At 42.2% G+C, this 20245-nt stretch overlaps 1 protein-coding gene across 1 annotated transcript in view; it reads right to left on the bottom strand.

The window, feature by feature from the left end:
- Nucleotides 1-327: 327 nt before the first annotated feature.
- The window catches only part of IFNAR2 (interferon alpha and beta receptor subunit 2), a 34180-nt gene continuing 14262 nt past the window's right edge, over nucleotides 328-20245 (bottom strand). Inside the window, exons 5-9 of the mRNA XM_032773674.2 lie at nucleotides 17528-17703; nucleotides 14377-14537; nucleotides 9238-9403; nucleotides 8770-8891; nucleotides 328-1038 (exon numbers count right to left, since the gene is read on the bottom strand). Of these exons, the coding sequence (XP_032629565.1) occupies nucleotides 385-1038; nucleotides 8770-8891; nucleotides 9238-9403; nucleotides 14377-14537; nucleotides 17528-17703 (1279 nt within the window). The 3' untranslated portion in view covers nucleotides 328-384. The remainder of the gene's footprint in view (nucleotides 1039-8769; nucleotides 8892-9237; nucleotides 9404-14376; nucleotides 14538-17527; nucleotides 17704-20245) is intronic.

Genomic DNA, 20245 nt, shown 5'->3' with positions numbered 1-20245 from the left:
GTAGCAGGTAGCACCATTGTGTAGACATGAGCGATAGTCTGCACTAACTCAATTTTCACAGAACTTAGTACACTTCGAAGGAGGACTCCAGAATTTGCACCAAGATAAGAGTTACGATTTCTTTCATGTGTACATAGGTATTTTCAATATGCACTAACTCGAGTTAGATTGGACTAAACCTCTTGTGTAGAGAAGCCCTAAGCTACCAAAACACTGTTCATTAATACACGAGTCCTGCATGCTTTTATAATATACAGGCATATATTTAGAATGTAAAAAATGCAGAGTTAATCAGAAGCTGAATTGTATGTTCAAACCAGAAAGAGATGAAACATGACCAATTGTTTATTCACGTTTTATAAAGTGGTTCTTGCTTTCACTGATTCATCTTCTTATGTATTCAGAATCTGATGCATCACTTTCATCCGAGACACTAGGGTCTTGCCATTCATGTGAGATGTTATGACAATCTGGCTTCTTAACATCTACTGTGTTAGTAAAATGTTTTGATTCAAGTGCATCAGAAGCACTAGAATCTTGCAAGTCAACTGCATCCTTTTGGTGGGAGATTAACGTTGCAGAATGATCCCAGGTCTTGTCAGGGTCTCCCAGCATCACAGAATTTAAGTTTATGTTAAAGCAAGCACTGTTACTTAACTCAGAAGTTGAGCAACTGTTTACTTCAGATGAAGGATGAAAGAACACTCTACTTATCCTTTCATTTTCTCTAATGACAGATTGATGCTCTTCAGAATTTTGTGTGTCAGAACTCAGAAGTTCAGTTGCTTGACTGCTACTCTCTGCAGATGTACAGTCTATAGTCTGGTGCACGAAGGTGTTTGATTTGGCATGGGAACTTGGATCTCTGCCCAAGATGACACGTCTAGTATAGTCACCAGAATTTTCACTATCACTTTCGCTATCATCATAACTGTATTCCCACTCCTTTTTTTCCATTTCCTTATACACGATTTGTACAGAGTACACATTTTCAGGATCAGGTTCATGCACTGAGCGATGTAATTTATTTGTGGTTTCCTAAAAAAAAACAAAACAAAATAAAACCACACACATAAAAATTACACACCGATAAGAGCATAAGAAAGTAACCTTGTTATTTACTCTAACAACTGCCTCATCACTTTGCACTTATACTAGCACACAGACAAAAGTGTTCAGAAGTCAATGGGTCACCCCGATACAAATGTTTTGGCATTATCTTCAGAGCTCTGAGAATTCAGAACTCTTCCCTCTCCTGCACTCAAAAAAGAATGGCATCCTGCTCCAAAACAGAAACACGGAGACCTGGATAGGCTCTGCAATTGCATATTGCTTCTAAGTAAGATCAGAAATGACCTTATGCTTTTGGGCAAAGAAAACCCCAGATGGAAGGCACTGTGTTTTCAAGATGTATTTTTTGTGGGATTTTCTCTGTTGAAGAGTGTCAAATATAGTTTGTGGCAAGGTTTTGAAGAACAAGGAAAAGGGGAGGGAAAAGAAAAGTTTCCAGCTCTCTTTGCAGAGACAAAATTTCCAGGACTGAAAGCTCATCTTTGAAAAGAAAATGGGTTCAGCAGATAGTCCTGAAACTCTTCAGTACAGTGCTTAACTAACACTTTATATTTCCTTCTTGGAAGCTAAGGATCAACTTTTAAAGCCATTTTAATATTTGCCACCTGTACAAAATCTTATATGTATGTATAACATCCTAGCTGTATGAATTCCCTAAAAGACATTCTCTCACATAACAAACCTGAGAGAGATTGTTTTAGTCAAAATATGTGAGGCAATGTATTTCACCAGTTAAATTTCCTTTTTACTACTAGTCTTACCATTAATCCTCAATCATGGATTTTGTCTTCATCTGTACAATGACTGGAGACAGTTACTTTAAAGCCCATGCAGGGGATGTTGGCCCTGCCTATCCGGCCAACCACCAGAAGAGTTATTCTAAACCAGGAGTGGGCAAACTTTTTGGGCCAAGGGCACATCTGAGTGGGGAAATAGTATGCAGGGCTGGGGCAAGGGATTGGGGTAAAGGAGGAGTGTAGAGTGTATGAGGGTGCTAAGGGAAGGGGGTTGGGGTGCAGGAAGGGGCTCAGGACAGGGGTGCAAGAGGGGTGCAGACTGTGAGATGGGGCTCAGGGCAGGGGGTTGGGGTGTAGGAGGGGTGTGGGGTTTATGAAGGGGCTTAAGGCAGGGAGTTGGGGTGCAAGAGGGGTGCAAGGTACAGGCAGGAGGCTTAGGGCAGGGAGTTGGGGGGTGGGGTACAAGAGGGGTTAGGGCTCCAGCCCTGCTTCCTTCAAGTGGCTCCGGGTGGCAGAGGCGTGCACCGGGGCCAGGGCAGGCTCCCTGCATGCCTGCCCTGTCCCCAGCCCTGCGCCGCCCCAGGAAGTGCTGCAGTCCCTGAGGGAGGCGGGGGCTGAGGGCTCTGTGTGCACTGCCCTTGCCGTGCCTCCAGGTACCTCCCCCAAAGCTCCCATTGGCCGCGGTTCCCCATTCCCAGCCAAAGGGAGCTGCGTGGGGTGGTGCCTGGAGGCAAGGGCAACGCATGGAGCCCTGTGCCCTCTCCCGCCTCCCAAGGGCCGCAGGCCAGATCCAAAGCCCTGAGGGGCTGTAGTTTGCTCACCCCTGTTCTAAACCTATAAGTTCTTAAGTGTTTTCCAGCTTTGACATTTAATGGTAATTATGACAGATTTGGTTATACACTTGTAGTTGGCCATGAGAAAACACAGCAATTCTAGAATACTAACATGCTAATTTCTAAACTCTCCCCTAATCCTCACTGACATAAGAATACACTAATAAATGATGAAAGAAAGACCAAGGGGTAAGAGAGAAATCCTGAATCCTGTGGCATATCTATTTTGGAACACTAGTTAGACTGAGCACACTCGTGGGGATGATTGCAGATCCAGTTTATAACATCTGATATACAAGGAATCTGAAGGCCAGAATTCTTCTACGTATATCTATTTCAGCAAAGATGTTCTTTGCTTGGGAGACTGCTGATGACATAGAGCAAGTCCAGGCTTCTTCAGGAAATGACATTCCCTGAAGACTTGTATGCTTCCTCAAAGCAACATCTTATCCACCTGACCAAAGAAGCCCTTCGTGACTTGTCTCCTTCACATCCTGGGTGTAATGACATAAGTAAAATACTGGGCTTTTATTCAGTGTGTGAGATCAATTGTAAGAGCTCATTTCCACATTTCATCCAGAGTTTTCTTCTTTCTTATGAAGGTGCTGAATTTTTAGCACCTCTTGGTCTCCTGTCCTCTTGTGGACAATAAAAAATAAGAACAACTCTAGGAATTTTTCTGGTGTTGGCCCTCCAGAATGACAAGGGAAGAGATTTCCTGCATAATTAGCATTGTCTTTCTTGACTGCTGAACTTTGGGGCCTGGGACATCATAGGTTGGTATGAAATTCTAGGGCATTTCCATACTGTACTAGAGAGGCACCATTCTCTAATGGGTGGGGCATCAGACTGGGACTGAGAAGCTGTGTTCTATTTTTTTACTTCCCCTCTCTCTGTCTTTATGTACCGTGTCTATTTAGAGTGTAAGATCATCAAGGTGTCCATAGATTTTAAATTGTGACATCATGCCATAAAGGCTCTAGCCAAACCAGCAGAAAATAGAGCCACTTTCAGGGCAGCTGATGATTCAAACTCTTTTCTCAGGAAGTGCTCTGCCTCTGTTAACAAGGTTTACAGCCCCACAACCCCACACACCTGAGACAATGCCTACATTCTTTGAAGCTGAGGTGGCTTCATTGTCAATTCTCAGAATCTGTGTGTTCCTAGATCTTATCAAGAGTTAAGGCTTGCCTGCTTAGCTGCTCACTTTTGTCTGGCAAAGCCCACTCAAATCTTACCATATCCTTGAAGGAAGTAAAAGTGCAAAAGCATGTCTAATTTGACTTTGCAGGACAGATAGTTGCCAGGGGACAGCTTGTTTAATCTTCTCAGAAACAGGTTTAGCTGGCTGTTTGTAAATGGCATTTTCTCATTTTTCTTCTCAAGGCTTCAAACTCTTCTTTCAAGAAAACAATGTACAGACTAAAGTCTACTTTAGCACAGACAATTCACCGTTCTCTGTGTAAGAGGAACTTGAGGAATCAGACAGAGAAGCTCTGTGCTTTTTAGGCTGCCCCTTGGGCTCCCTGAATTTCTTGGGCTTCTTAGATTTTGTTGTCCTCCCCCTTCTGTGCTTTTTTAGCAGGGGCCTCCCAAGTCTCACACTCAAACTTCTCTTCTACCTTGCATCTAGAGGATTACAGTCTAAGTCGAGGGAAGGCTTTTGATACCATCTCCCACTGTATTCTTGCCAGCAAGTTAAAGAAGCATGGGCTGGATGAATGGACTATAAGATAGATAGAAAGCTGGCTGGATCATCAGGCTCAACGGGTAGTGATCAATGGCTCCATGTCTAGTTGGCAGCCGGTATCAAGCGGAGTGCCCAACGGTCGGTCCTGGGGCTGGTTTTGTTCAATATCTTCATTAATGATCTGGAGGATGGCATGGATTGCACCCTCAGCAAGTTTGCAGATGACACTAAACTGGGAGCAGTGATAGCTATGCTGGAGGGCAGGAATAGGATAGAGAGGGACTTAGACAAATTAGAGGATTGGGCCACAAGAAACCTGATGAGATTCAACAAGGACAAGTGCAGAATCCTGCACTGGGGATGGAAGAACCCCATGCACTGCTACAGACTAGAGACCAAATTGCTAGGCAGCAGTTCTGCAGAAAAGGACCTACGGGTTACAGTGGACGAGAAGCTGGATATGAGTCAGCAGTGTGCCCTTGTTGCCAAGAAGGCTAATGACATTTTGGGCTATATAAGTAGGGGCACTGCCAGCAGACCGAGGGACGTGATCATTGCAGTAGGGGAGGTTTAGGCTGGATATTAGGAAAAACTTTGTCACTAGGAGGGTGGTGAAGCACTGGAATGGGTTACCTAGGGAGGTGGTGGAATCGCCTTCCTTACAGGTTTTAAAGGTCAGGCTTGACAAAGCCCTGGCTGGGATGATTTAGTTGGGAATTGGTTCTTGTGGCAGGGCTGGGGTAAACCCCTGGCATGTCCTGCTAAAATGCTGGCTAAGCCCTGCTTTCTGGTAGGGAAGCCAGGTGCAGGGGCCTGGGCAGCCAGCAAAGAGCCCAGCTGCAGGCCCTAACAAGGGCCAGCTCACAGCAATGACCTGAGCGAAGTAGAGACAGCTGGGCTGAGAGAGGGGAGGGCTATAAAAGCCCTGGAGAAAGCTCAGTCAGGAGGCTAGCCTGGGAGGGGACAGGAGGCTTATATCTCTGTCTCCTCCCCAAAGGCAGGAGCCTGAAGGGCCAGGAGACCCTGGGAAGGGTCTGACTCGGGACAGCTGTTGCGGGAATAAGGGGGACTACACTGTTGCACTGTAAATAAAGACACAAGGGTGAAGCACTGAAGAAGGCATGGGGACTCTTTATTTAACCTGCCGGCACAGGCTCGAGAGGGTGGAGATCTGGTGCGGACCTTATGACAGGACCTGCTTTGAGCAGGGGGTTGGACTAGATGACCTCCTAAGGTCCCTTCCAACCCTGGTAGTCTATGATTCTATGAAAGAACCTCAGGGGAGAGCACATTGGAGCATGCTCTGTGGAGGAAGTGAAAACCCCAGCCAAGAGAAGTCACAGTACTCATTTCAGAACTGGGCATGGGATGTTAACATTCTGATTCACAAGGAAGTAGAGCCTTAAAGTGACCCAAAGCACTGCTCATTGCGCCTTTCCTGGGAGAAGGAAATCAGAAATAATGGGTGGAATGGGGGCAATTTTCTGAGCTAGAGTTAAAAGTGATGCTCCTGGGGGAGTGTTCCAAAGATTTTCTCATTGAAGGTTGGCTGCAGCATAAAGAGGCAGATGAACCACACCAGCTAACTTCAGAGCCCCACTTCCTACAAGAACAAGAGTCAGAGGGCTAGGTGCAATGAAGGCAAAGGTCTCTTTCAACAGCTGGTTGGAGGACATCTTCAGAGACAGAAGAGTGCCTTTGCCATATTGGATTATTCTGGTATAACGACAGAGAGCCTGAGGGGAGGAAGCTGCTTTTCAGGAAATGCTTCCGTCAGAGGTCCCCAAAGAACAGTAGTTTCTCAAAAAATGCCCCAGAAAAACAGAAATCAGAAAGGGAAGTTTTACACTACAGTAAAAGTGAACAAGTTAAACCTGAAAATCAATAAGGAAGAGAGCGAGGACCTCCAGGACTGCTTCTGCCAGCAGAGGTAGAACATCTGGCAGTTTGCACGATGGACAGGACCAAAGTTCTCTATGCCTCCTTTAGAGCATTAGACCTGCCTCAGTCTACATAGGCGGAAGGAAAACTTGTGGTGAAAATATGTCAAAGAATAGGTATGTCTAGCTTGAGCATTAAATGGCTATCATTTACATTTCCTTGTTTTTTTAATTAAGAAAAAAGCTACGGCATTCTTATACGTTGATTTACCATTACTGGCATGCTGAAAGCCTATATATCTACTTTAGTGGCACCCTTGGATCCTGAGCAATCCTCAGAGGTTAAGGACTTGATTCAATTCCCAATGCAGTCAATGGAAAGACTCACTAAATGTAATGGGAGCTGGATCAGGCCCTTAGGAAGACCACAATGGTTAAAGCCTTAAATAGGCAGGGACAACATCAAGCTAGGGTAGATCAAAACATCCCAAATATTGGGAGCTGGCATGCTGCAAAGAGAGATGGAAAGAGTCTAGCACGTGCACATTTTCCTAATTAGCACTGGTTAAAACATGAGCTTTTTTCTTGTTATCTTTTTGTCCAAAAACCAAAACATTTTAATTTGGAATTGCTACCATAGTGGCTGATGAGTAATGTTGTCTGTGTATTTCCCACCCTCATTCTTCTCTACAGGCCGGCTCCTTGGTTAGACTACATTCTCCCAGGGGGTTACATCATGGGAGTCCATGGCCATGGTGAGATGTTGTGAGATAATCAAGTGAGATGCCATCTGGGCAGGGAGACCAGCTCAAGCCATAATAAATGACGACATGAGGAAAACAAGCTACAACTTCCATGAGGTACCATGGCAGGATATCTATATACAAATATTTCAGTTTTTGAGTTTGGGATATTGATTTTTTGTTGGGAGGGGAAAAAAAAAGTTTTCAGTGGAAAGCAGTTATTTGCTAAAAAAATGTGTTCAGCTGAAATCTCAATTTTCTATCCAAAAAACAGTTTTGATGGAAAGTTTTCTACCATCGCTATTCATAACTTCAATAGTTGTACTATGTAAACCATCATTTTATAATACACAAAAACATATACATCATGCTTATGTTCCTGAACCTATATAGTCATTTTCATATTCTAGATATTCCCAAATTCTATGTAAATCAACAATTTATTGGAGAAGCCTTGAGTCTACAGGTAAACATGACAGTAATTATATATTTAGCAATAGCTTACAAGCAGCTTTGGACATTAAACCAATGTTGGTTAGGGTGCCAGGAATATCTAGTAATCATAGCATAAAGTTACAAGTGACCTTCTGTCCTACAACAGGACAAAAGTCAGAAATGAGCAGAAGACCTTGATTTTAACTTTTAATCCAAACCTTTTCATTAATCTATGTTAATTATTTAGCTTATTAATTTTAGTTCATTAATTACTATGCTAGTTTCAAATCACCTATGTTGTAGCAGAACTAGCAAATAACTGTTTTGATAAAAATACAGCATTTAAGCAATTTAAGCTACAACATTTAGTAACCTACAGATAAGTATTTTGTCCTCCCTACCCCAAGGTAAGCTGCAAATTGAATGATGAACATTCTTCCCATGTTAGTAATATATCCTAAACTTCCCAGTCTGAGAGTGACAGGAGACACATCATTAGTTAATTTCTCACAGTCTGCCCTTCAGTTTCCACAATGTCCAGGCTTCTTGTGATGCTCTGCCATTCACCATGCTGATGACACCACAACACCTTTTGAAAACCTTCTAGAGCAATGGTTCTTAAACTTTTGTACTGGTGACCCCTTTCACACAGCAAGCCTCTGAGTGCAACCTTCCCTCATAAATTAAAAACACTTTTTATATATTTAACACCATTATAAATGCTGGAGGCAAAGCAGGGTTTAGGGTGGAGGCTGACAGCTCATGACTCCCATGTAATAACCTCGCAACCCCCTCAGGGGTCCCGAACCCCAGTTTGAGAACCCCTGTTCTAGAGAACAGAGCTTGCCCATAAGGAGACCAGAAGGATAAGATACCTATTTTGTGGGGTTTTTTTTTAAAATAAAAATCGCATGAGATGGAAAATATTTAAGAAAACACAAAAATCAAAAATACTTTATTTCCCCAGATATATCCTCCCTCCGTATAGCTGCTCCTTTGGTCCAGTGAAGTTCCATGACATTTATACCATTTTATTCTACCTAGGATCCCCAGTATGGTGCACAGAGAGCTGACACTTAATTGGGAACCAATTTCAGAAATCATAGGAGTAGAAAAGGAAAAATTTAAATGTACAAAAGTGAATTTACAAAAGGTCATTTACAGACCACCCACCACCACCTTGAGGGCATTTAGCAGCCTATATCTAAAGTGGATGGAATTTCTAGTTGATTTGCAATTCACTTTTAAGAGAACTCTTCAATGCAAATATTTGTTGCTTAACTTTTATCTAATGAACAATATATCTTGCTACTTGCTGTATAAACATTATGAGCCCTTCCCTCTCCCCCACCAGGTAAATTAAATATGAAAAAGACATACCAAAACTTTTGGCCACGGTTTACTTTTTAAGCAAATGAAACCTCCTTTATACAATCCTAGTAGGAAGATGCCTATTATCAATGAAGCAAGTCCACCATTTAGGATTGGAATTATACCATAACCTGCAAATGGAAAAAAAAACACAACATACTGAGTAAAACCCAATAGATGCAGGAGAGATTTCCAATTTATCTTATTTTATATTACACACTTATTTAAGATTGAAACGGACAACTCTGCATCACTGAAAACAATTCAAGAGCTATTTGTACAGCCAGCAGGATTAGCCAAAGATATCAGGAACCTCATATGTCATTTATAGGTCCAACCAAATGTCTATCAAAAGATGCTTTCTCTCTTACTGGGATATTTACCAGTTAACCTTTTCCGAAAATACTTTTAAAAACTAACAAACCACATACTGACAACCTGACTCCCTCCCCGACCAAACTTTAAAATGTGTGATACCTGGTTGAGTGTTGGATCTGGTGATTATACATTTCAAGGCCGAAGGGATGGAATGATGGTTTAATGATGCAGCCACAGCAACAGACACACAATAATTTGTATTTGAATGCAAGCTTCCAACAACATAGCTAAAGCTTTCTTCAGAGGTTTCATTCTTAATAGGAATCTGCCATGAAAACAATATCTTATTGAAACCTGTTTGTCTAAATGGAGTTATTAAACATTGATTAAAAAACTTGGATACAATAGCTATTTTCATATCCCATTGTGAAGCTGTACAGTGGCAAGTACAACTGAGTTGTATAGTTGGGGGTGGGGGTAGAGTGAGGAGGAAGCATGGCACTTTTTCAGTTTTTGAGAGAAGGAAAGCAGTTACTAGAGCTCAAGGACTGACCCTACACTTCTGTCCACTGGATTCAATTTATTAAAAGCGTATTATTACAGATAACTCAATCTTAGAAGTTCTACATTAGCAAGAAGATGGTGCACCATAAAACGGCACTTTTGCCATTCAGTAGAAAAGCTAGCAGTCTTGTATCTACATTCCTTTTCTCTTCAAATGTATCTGTCTTCACAGTGGATTATTAAAGACTTTTAGAAGAGTCCCCTTCAATGTTTTGATCATTATTGTTCCTTATATCTGCTCTCACAAGCTTAGCTGAATTTGGCAGGGTCAGTTCTTAGATAAGGGCCTAGATGCTGCAGAAAACAGTGTAATTGAATCACTCATATTTTGGTGATTAGACACAACTGTGACTGGCACTGTGGAAATACTTCCTGTAGGCAATCTTGTACTGTGACTGGCACTGTCGAAATACTTCCTGTAGGCAATCTTGTACTGTGACTGGCACTGTGGAAATACTTCCTGTAGGCAATCTTGTACTTTTCTCTGAGTCACTAATGAACCCAGCCCACATTTTCATCTGGAGACAATTCTTATTTAATGTCTGTCTCAATCTGTTGTCATGTAATATTGAACAACCGTGTGACTGAATGCACCTCAGTATTCACACCGTACTATTACCATAGTAATAATCTTTGTACAAATATGCCTTCTACGATATCATTTGAAAACTAATAACTGGCTTGTCAATCTTATCAAGGAGAAATGTGACCAACAACACTATATGTAAAGTTATAAACATAAGTAGAAATTAGATCTGAAATGTGTTTACCAGAAAAGTCTGGGTAAACCAGTTTCTCAAAGACAAAGGACAAGCTAACGCCTCTAGCCAGGAGGCATCAAAGTTCATGGGCAATCACCTACCAAGTGGCCATTCTTTGGCAAAGAAGGGGGAGCATGAACAAACAAATCTGCATCTTAGCAAAACAACAGCATGGACCCTCTTCATCATGACTCCATGTCTGTGTCCTCACAGTGAGAATGAACGTTATTGAGGGATAACCTTCAGGAAAATGCATTTCAACAGCATGGACCCTCTTCATCATGACTCCATGTCTGTGTCCTCACAGTGAGAATGAACGTTATTGAGGGATAACCTTCAGGAAAATGCATTTCAACAGCATGGACCCTCTTCATCATGACTCCATGTCTGTGTCCTCACAGTGAGAATGAACGTTATTGAGGGATAACCTTCAGGAAAATGCATTTCAACAGCATGGACCCTCTTCATCATGACTCCATGTCTGTGTCCTCACAGTGAGAATGAACGTTATTGAGGGATAACCTTCAGGAAAATGCATTTCAGAAGGCGACTGAACTATAAAAGTGAGGGGCAAAAACACTCCAAGTTCTTTCTCCCTATCCATCTCTTTCTTTCACCTACTACAACAAAAGAAACAACCTCTGGACTCTTGGAGATCTTGGTCAGCAATTTTACTGGAAACGTGGTAAGAGACTTCACCTTGAACCAAATCAAGTTCGTTAAGTTTAGTATGAGGAAGCATTTTATCTTGTATCATTTGTGAATGTAATGCCTTATACGTGTATTCACTTAAACCCCATTTCCTTGTAGTTAAATAAACTTGTTTTATTCTTTAGTCAAAAGTAATCCATTGTTGTCAACTGTGTGTGTAGCTCCACTTAGGGTAGCAGACTGTTGTATACTTATTCCCTTAGAGGGGCAATGGCCCTAATATATCTGGACTGCCCAGGAGAGGGCCATATAGTACAGAACATAGGCTTTGGGGGAAAATCCAGGGTGTTGGACTCACCCTGCAAGTTGTCACCAATGCTGGTGTAAGCGAGGCTTGGTTTACACTACACGTTTAAACCGATTTTAGCAGCGTTAAACCGATTTAATGCTGTACCTGTCCGCACTACGAGGCCCTTTACATCGATATAAAGGGCTCTTTAAATTGGTTTCTGTACTCCTCCCCAACGAGAGGAGTAGCACTAAAATTGGTATTAACATATCGGATTAGGCTTAGTGTGGCTGCAAATTGACGGTATTGGCCTCCAGGCGGTATCCCATAGTGCAATCTGAACTCGGATGCAGCGGCCAGGTAAACAGGAAAAGCCCCGCGAAATTTTGATTTTCATTTTCTGTTTACCCAGCGTGGAGCTCTGATCAGCACAGGTGGCAATGCAGTCCCAAATCCAAAAAGAGCTCCAGCATGGACCGTACGGGAGATACTGGATCTGATCGCTGTATGGGGAGACAAATCTTTTCTATCAAAGCTCCATTACAGAAGACAAAATGCCAAAGCGTTTGAAAAAAAAATCTACAGGCTACACAGTGCTGTGTGAGAAGCAAGCGTAACGGGAAGCCAGAGACTCAAATGGACGCTCATGGAGAGAGGGAGGGAGGGGGTACTGAGGACTCCAGCTATCCCACAGTCCACAGCAGTCTCGAAAAGTATTTGCATTCTTGGCTGAGCTCCCAATGCCTGTAGATTTCAAACACATTGTCCAGCGTGGTTCAGGAAATAGCTCGTCAATTTACCCCCTCACCCCCACATGAAAAAGGGAAAGAAATCATTTCTTGACTTCTTTCAATGTCACCCTATGTCTACTGAATGCTGCTGGTAGACGCGATGCTGCAGCAGTGAAGAGCAGTATCCACTCCTCTCCCCTCCCCGGTGGCAGACGGTACAGTATGACTGGTAGCCGTCCTTGTTATCATCAGCCCGTGAGTGCTCCTGGCTGGCCTCAGGTGAGGCTGGCGGGGGGCGCCTGGGTAAAAATAGGAATGACTCCTGGTCATTCCCAGTAGATGGTACAGAACGGCTGGTAACCGTCCTCATCATAGCAACTGGGGGCTGAGCTCCATCAGCCCCCTCCCTTTCCTGTGTAAAGAAAAGATTCTGTACTGCCTGGACTGTCATAGCAGCGGCATGCTGGGCTCCTCTCCCCTCGCACCGCTTAATGTCCTGCCTGGACTGTCATAGCACCGGGAGGCTGCCTCCCCCTCATTTTATCTCACTAACAAGTCACTGTTTCTTATTCCTGCATTCTTTATTACTTCATCACACAAATGGGGGGACACTGCCACGGTAGCCCAGGAAGGTGGGGGAGGAGGGAAGCAACGGGTGGGGTTGTTGCAGGGGCACCCCCGTGAATGGCATGTAGCTCATCATTTCTGCAGGATCTGACATGGAGCAGCTGTGCTCTCTGATACACTGGTTCTCTAGTACACTTGCCCCATATTCTAGGCAGGACTGACTCTATTTTTAGAAACCATAAAGGAGGGATTGACTCGGGGAGTCATTCCCAGTTTTGCTTTGCGCCCGGCCGATCTCAGCCAGGGGCACCCATGATAGCAGCAGACAGTACAGTAGAGAAGGACAGATAACCATCATCTCATTGCCAATTTACACCTGGCAGCAGACGGTACAGAACGACTGATAACCATCTCTGCTATCATGCAAAAGCAAATGAATGCTGCTGTGTAGCGCTGGAGTATCGCCTCTGTCCGCGGCATCCAGTACACATACGGTGACTGTAAAAAAAAAAAAAAAAAAAAAAAAGCTGAACGGGCTCCATGGTTGCCGTGCTATGGCATCTGCCAGGGCAATCCAGGGAAAAAGGGCGCGAAATGATTGTCTGCCGTTGCTTTCCCGGAGGAAGGAATGACTGACGACATTTACCCAGAACACCCGCGACAATGATTTTTGCCCCATCAGCTACTGGGATCTCAACCCAGAATTCTAAGGGGCGGGGAAGACTGCGGGAACCATGGGATAGCTACAGAATAGCTACCCACAGTGCAACGCTCCGGAAATCGACGCTAGCCTCGGACCATGAACGCACACCACTGAATTAATGTGCTTAGTGTGGCCGAGTGCACTCGACTTTATACAATCTGTTCTATAAAACTGGTTTATGTAAAATCGGAATAATCCCATAGTGTAGATGTACCCTGAGTGTGAGACTGATGCTGTCAGGGTACAGCTTAGACACAGATACTCAAGATGTTACCCGCATGCTGCAAGGCTGTTTCTGAGCAGCCCAAGTGGAAGATACAGCAGCAAAGCATTGTGTGGCACCCAGAATTGCAGGCAAAGGGTGACACTGCCCCACACTGGTCTGGATTACACCCTGGAATGTCATAAACTGTCAAGATTCATTTTAGAAGCAACTTCATTTTAAAGGCGGGAGAAGCGATCTCCTTATACAGTTCACTCTGGGATCCTTCAGGATGAAAGTGACAATGTAAATGTGTTCTTTACTTTTCAAGTGAGTTGAAGGAAAGGCTCACTACAATTTAAAATTGGGATAGGGGAGCTCCTAGAGGGAAAAAAGGCACTTTTGATATTCACTAGCACTGAGTTTACTTTTCTTATCAATACTAAGTGATACTGTAAGAACTGACATACCAGAACAAATCAATGGTCTACCTAATTTGCTATTTTGTCTCTAGCAGCAGCCATTGTCAGATGCTTCAAAGGAATGAAGGGAATCTCCTACACTGCACTTACTGGTGAATACTTTATCACTGGGGTGTGGAATGAAGGGCAGAAGGATTTCCTCCTGTACCCAAATCATCAGCTCATGCCTCAAGAAGGCTCAAATTTATCCTAAGTAGCGTAAACCACTGACAATAGTCTTACTCATATAAAGAGTTAGGATAAGATACAACAGCGCTTATCTTCAGCAAGCTTCCTTACTGCTCAAGCCAATTTATATTTTATGCTTTGAACATTTTTCTTTAAATCTTAACATTACAAGTTACTTACTTTTTCCTTTCTATCAAATGATTCCACTGTTATCGTATAATCAAGTTTTTGATATATATCAATTAAAGAACTTTCTTTTAAATACGTGGCTGGAAGTTTTACTGTCACATTTATGCAGGTTGGACAAGCAGTAAGATTAACTGCTGGTGGACCCAAGTATGCTGTTTAAAGAAAAAGAAAACAAACCTCAGAACTATAACTACATTTATACATTTAACATCAGTTAGACAAGCCGTAAAAAACAAGTAAATTCCCATGTGTCAGATGACTGACTAATTAGTTACCCAACAGGGCTTGAAATTACCAAAGATTCAGGGGAAAATCGTTCCTCCAATTTTTTTTAGCAGAGGGAATAAAAATAGAGAAAAACCTAAAACAATCAAAAAACTACCATGAGAGAAAAGGGGATTGAGGAGGAGGGTGGGAAGAGAGGGGAGTTGAGACAAAACAGCAGCATCCCTTGTTTCTCCAGTCGCACAGAAGCCCTTCTGTGTGAATTCTGTGCAACTGAGGCTCTATTTGTTTGGCCTGGAGGCGAGTACAGGCTGATGGGGAAGGGGTGAACATTGTTTTCCATGGCAGCATCTTCTAGTTAAACACTTGAAATACCCATATGAATTAATCCCTGCAGGTGGCCTCTCCACACACAAATACCCCTTGGAACATAGACACAGGGACTAACTGTTGGCTAGGAACCAGTGGCCGCAGAGCTCCAAAGGGAGATGCACTCTTGCAGATGACTGTGACTCAGGACCTGAGGAATATCATCCTGAGCCTGGCTTCTGCATGAATGCTTTTGCCCTCAAAACAATGCCTGGAGACCCTGTTTCTCAGAACACTCAGGAATTTGGAGATCCATGAGCCCTGACAATTCCCTAAGATTAAAAACTATGCAAATATTTTCTCCACTGCACCACATAGTAGAATCTCCAAAGTCTGAAGGTCAAAAGTTTCGCACTTCACTGATCCTTCTGCAAGTGCTGTGTTTTGATCTAATTAGTTATTGTCTACATAGAGCTTTGAAAAATCTATAACATGCTATGTAAGTGCTAACTACTTGTCTGGTCCATTATTATAATCATATAGGTAAAATAATTAAACATTTTAAAAAGAGTTGGAGTTGTGACGTTGCTCCAAACAGGAGCATGCACACACTTAATACCATCCAAATCTTACTCCCCACCTCTTCCTTTGATTTGCCTGTTGTTTAATTTATGCAAAACAACAATAAACCTCAGCCTACACTTTCACCTGAACGTGGTTGTTCCCATGGTTTTTGACTGTAAGAGTCATCTGTCCCTGCCTCAAATCATTCTGCCAAGGAGAGAGAGGCTCCAACCCTTCCTATTTTATGGGTAGGAGTAAATCAGATGCTTTAGGGCAGTGTTTCCCAAGCTCGGGATGCCGCTTATGTAGGGAAAGCCCCTGGCGGGCCGGGTCGGTTTCTTTACCTGCCACGTCCCCAAGCCCACGTCCCCAGGTTTGGCCGATCGTGGCTCCCACTGGCCACGGTTTGCTGCTCCAGGCCAATGGGAGCTGCTGGAAGCAGCATAGGCCGAGGGACATACTGGCCACCGCTTCCAGCAACTCCCATTGGTCTGGAGCCGCAATTGGTCAAACCTGTGGACGTGGCAGATAAACAAACCAGCCTGGCCCACCAGGGGCTTTCCCTGAATATGTGGCGTCCCAAGTTTGGGAAACACTGTTTTAGAGTAATGGATCAGAACAGCCCTGCATTTCTACTCAAGGTCATCTTGGTTTAAATACGCACAAGGAAAAGAAAGATATAATTTGCCCATGTTAAAACATTTACCATTTGAGCTTGGTTCTTCAGTAAACTGATAATACTTTTCTGTAACTTTACAAAACAGCAAACATAGAGGTGGCATGGGAAAGATGCTAGTGCACCTTCATTCATGCAAATGTATACATAAATGTGAAACAGCTGGAGAACACTTACAGAGTAATATTTTTATTTTTCTGATACATATCTATGAAAAATAGGTGTTTGGAACAATGAAGTCTGAATACAAGGTACAATTCACCATTTCCACTTTTTTAGAACAATCTCATTGTAAGGCACTATGTTGATGAATCAGCTGAGGAAAAGTGTTACATTATTTTCTAGTTTAGGGTTCTCTGCTTCCCCAGATAAATGGGCATTGATGTTTGGACAGAAGAAGACAGGAACAAGGGTGTGTGGGGAGGAAGCTATATAAGTCAACTCAAGTTGCAACAAGGGATACACTATTCCCTGAAGGCCTGCAAATTTGAGATGCAAAATAGTGTAGCCACTATATTTAAAACTAATGGAGAAACTTCTATTCATGAAAATGTTACCCTGGCTTGTCAGCATTACAATTACAGTATTTCAGAGTCTTTGAGCTGAGTTGATACTATTTCTGTAGTCTTGTACCTAACATGAGGTACAGTAGTCTCCGTGTTCAGTTTAATCACTTGCTCCCTGATATAAATGGTCCTTATTTTGAGAGAGGAAAAAAAGAAATTAGTGGGGCAATATTGTTAATAGGACTCCAGGGAGAAGCAGCCTCTAGCAGTATTACGCCATCATTGCTAATGAGCATCTGGTGTTTATGTGAGACATACCAAAGGGGGCAGGGGGAAGTCAAGGTGATAGCCAGAATGGAAACAGATATTCCTTCACCTCTCACTTTTGGTTTTGTTCAACAGTTCAACAGTTAACCAATTAACTATCTTCAAAAAAGTAGATTATGCAATTTATAAACGTAGTAATTTTTTTAAAATTTCTACTCTCAAATGTCCTAAATGATGCAATCACCTTTATAAAAGTCTGTAATAAATACACATAAAAGAAATTGATTCTTATATATGCACAGTGGAAGGAAATCTATTCAAACATTTGCTTTTTCCTTCAAAACTGTTGCTTGTTTCTATTCATAAGAACTATTCAAGCCATGTATTATGTATAGATAGCTTTCCATTGATTATAAAACATTAAATATACACTAGATGATATGCTAGCTCAAAACATCTTACATAAAATAATGCATCACCAACTAAATTACTTTGGAGTTACTTATAGTACCATTAGTAAAACATTGGTTATGTATAGCTGAGAATAAAAAACAAGAAAATGAACAAACACAGATAAAACAGAATAGTTACTTACTGGACCAATATGGAGAGAATTCAAGTATAGATGAATTTAATACTCTATTTCCTGTGATGCTCTGAACCATTGCTATGTAGGTATAAGTATGTTCTTCATACTCCTTTGTCAAGTTACAGAACAGGTGTGCAGTATTTGAACATTCTTTAGCAATTTTCCATTTGTTTTCTGATCTACTTTAAGTTGAAAGAAAAAAAAAATCAGTGTTGTTCAAAGGATCTTCTGATTTGTGACTGTACCTCTGGAGAGTAACATGAAAACTCAGAGATGCATTGGATGAAGCGATCACTGCTCTCACCTTAAACAGTGTCAAAAATAATCAAAACCACAAAGACTAGTAAAATCTGAATGGTTTATTTAGAGTGTACCTACAAGGGGAGTGGAAGAGAGGCACGTTTGACAAAGAAAACTGGAAAAACAAAATCTCAAACCACAACTAATCAGAATGATTAAGGGATAAAAACAAAAATGATATACAAGAAGTGTCAGTCATAAGCTTTGCATAAGATCTCCCACTCACCTCAACAACATAAAATACACTTCCTGAAGAGGGACCCCACTTGCTCCTCTTCTCAAAAGGCTACCCCAATCTACTCACTCTACTAGGGTTAATCTCCATTAGGATCATATTGGCTCCTTTCCTGGTCCATATAGGTGTGTACATATATACACACACTAATTTCTTCTCAACAAAACCCTACCCAAAATCAAAACACCACCACAACAAAATCTGGAAACTAACGACGTTTGCAGCCCCTCACATTTTTCACTTTGCTTGTAGGTCAGACTCCGCTTCTCCTGAACCCTTCATCTTCTCTATTTAAAATGTTAACTCATTGGGGCAAGGACTCTCTTATTATGTGTTTTCACACTACATTGCACAACTGGGCTCCAATCTGAGATGGGTCCGTACATGCTACTGTATTACCAATAATAAATAGAATGGGGGAGAATCCTCTTTACTTAAATGTGACCTGCAAACGATTACTTAAAAAAAATAGCTTAACCTTGAAAATTGTTTGCCTATCTCAAGACAGCCTGAGACAGACAGCATTTGACATATAACACTGAGCGCCCAGATGGGATCCCATTTCAGGTTCCTCTTCCCATGTCTCCAGTTCTGTGATGACGGCACAAATCATATTTCTGTTATGACAAAAATATTAGGAAACCACACAGCATTATGAAACATCAAAGGTAAGCAGCATTTAAAACATGACATGGTATGTTCTTGAAAAGTTTATTTTATTTTATATTCTTAAGGTTATAAAATTGTTTTTTTTTTAAATGTGGATGTCGTTTTTTTTTTAAATACCATTTAGGTAACCTCTTATTGGCAGTGTCTGTTAGCTTGCCAAATTTCCTGGTACCTGTGTTGGTATAGAATGAGGCATTCTGGAGTGGGGCGGGGGGACAGGAACTGGACAGCATTATACTGGGGAAAGGGAGAGTTTAGAGTGAAATCCAAAAAGTTAGTTTAAATGTATTTATTTTTATTTATAGTTATCTAACCCTTGTTCAGTGTTGTTATATGCCCAGTATCCCAGATTATGTGGGGCACTCAGCATATATGTTATCACTAGTTTGAAAAATATTTGCTTTAAAGCTCAGTGTGCTCTGCACACATGCACTATCAAATAGTATGGCTCAGCACCAGTCAGCCAATCCATCACACTTCCAAACGGCTTGTGGCCCAATCTCTCAGTTAAGGTATAGTACTTTGCACTGATAAAAGAATAATAACAGAGAGTAACAGAAATTATCAACAACAGCTGAAGTTATCATTCCTTTGATAAATACAGGTTTCTTCCATGTACCAAATTTGCTCTAGGAATTAATGTGTACTTGTTTAAAATTGTTCAAATAGCTACTCGTATCCTAAAACCTCATAGGCTCATAGGTCAGAAGGGACCAATATGATCATCTAGTCTGACCTCCTGCATAAAGCAGGCCACAGAACCCTACCCATCCACTTCTATAACAACCCCCTAACCTATGTCCGAGTTATTGAAGTCTCCAAATTGTGGTTTGAAGACCTCAAGCTGCAGAGAATCCACCAGCAAGTGACCCACAAGCTACCGCTAGCACAAGCAATAAGTAGGGCTCAGATTTTTCTGGATGTGAGAGGCAGAGATGTGATTCTTGGGTCTTCACCAAAGTCAGGGGTTGAAGAACCAAACAAGGAAGGGATGCCATTTTAAGATTTGGTCTTTAGTGGAGCAGTGAGGCACACCTCCAATAAGAAGAAATGGTTATAGGGGAACGCACACCTTTAGTTCGATGTGACTTTCTATGAGCTCAAATTCACACATTCAAACTAGATCGGAAGGGATACGGGAGGACAAAAAATAGAATCTGAGACTAGGGTTTTGACTTCTTCAAGAGGCTGAACTTTAAAGAGTTAAGAAAATTTAGTTAGGGATGGACTGGAATCTGAAGAACCCACTTGGGAGTCTAAATGCAGAGGAGGCACTGGAATGTACTCCGTCTTAATGTCTACAGCATGACAGACAACTATCAGACGAGCCTGCACCCAAGAAAGGGGAAAACCAAGAAGGCCTAGGAGTTGTAAAAGACGCAAGCATGATGACAAGCATTTCCTCCAAAGAGGTGATTAACGAAAAAGCAAAAGCACCTACAAGGAGTCGAAGAAAGGTGAGATTAGCAAGGCGCCGGAAATGCTGCAGGACCCCTGGAGCACGGGCCCCCTTCCAATCG

The sequence above is a fragment of the Chelonoidis abingdonii genome, chromosome 1 (genome assembly GCF_003597395.2).
Source record: "Chelonoidis abingdonii isolate Lonesome George chromosome 1, CheloAbing_2.0, whole genome shotgun sequence".
Taxonomy (NCBI): domain Eukaryota; kingdom Metazoa; phylum Chordata; order Testudines; family Testudinidae; genus Chelonoidis; species Chelonoidis abingdonii.
This window is presented reverse-complemented; position numbering and strand designations above follow the sequence as displayed.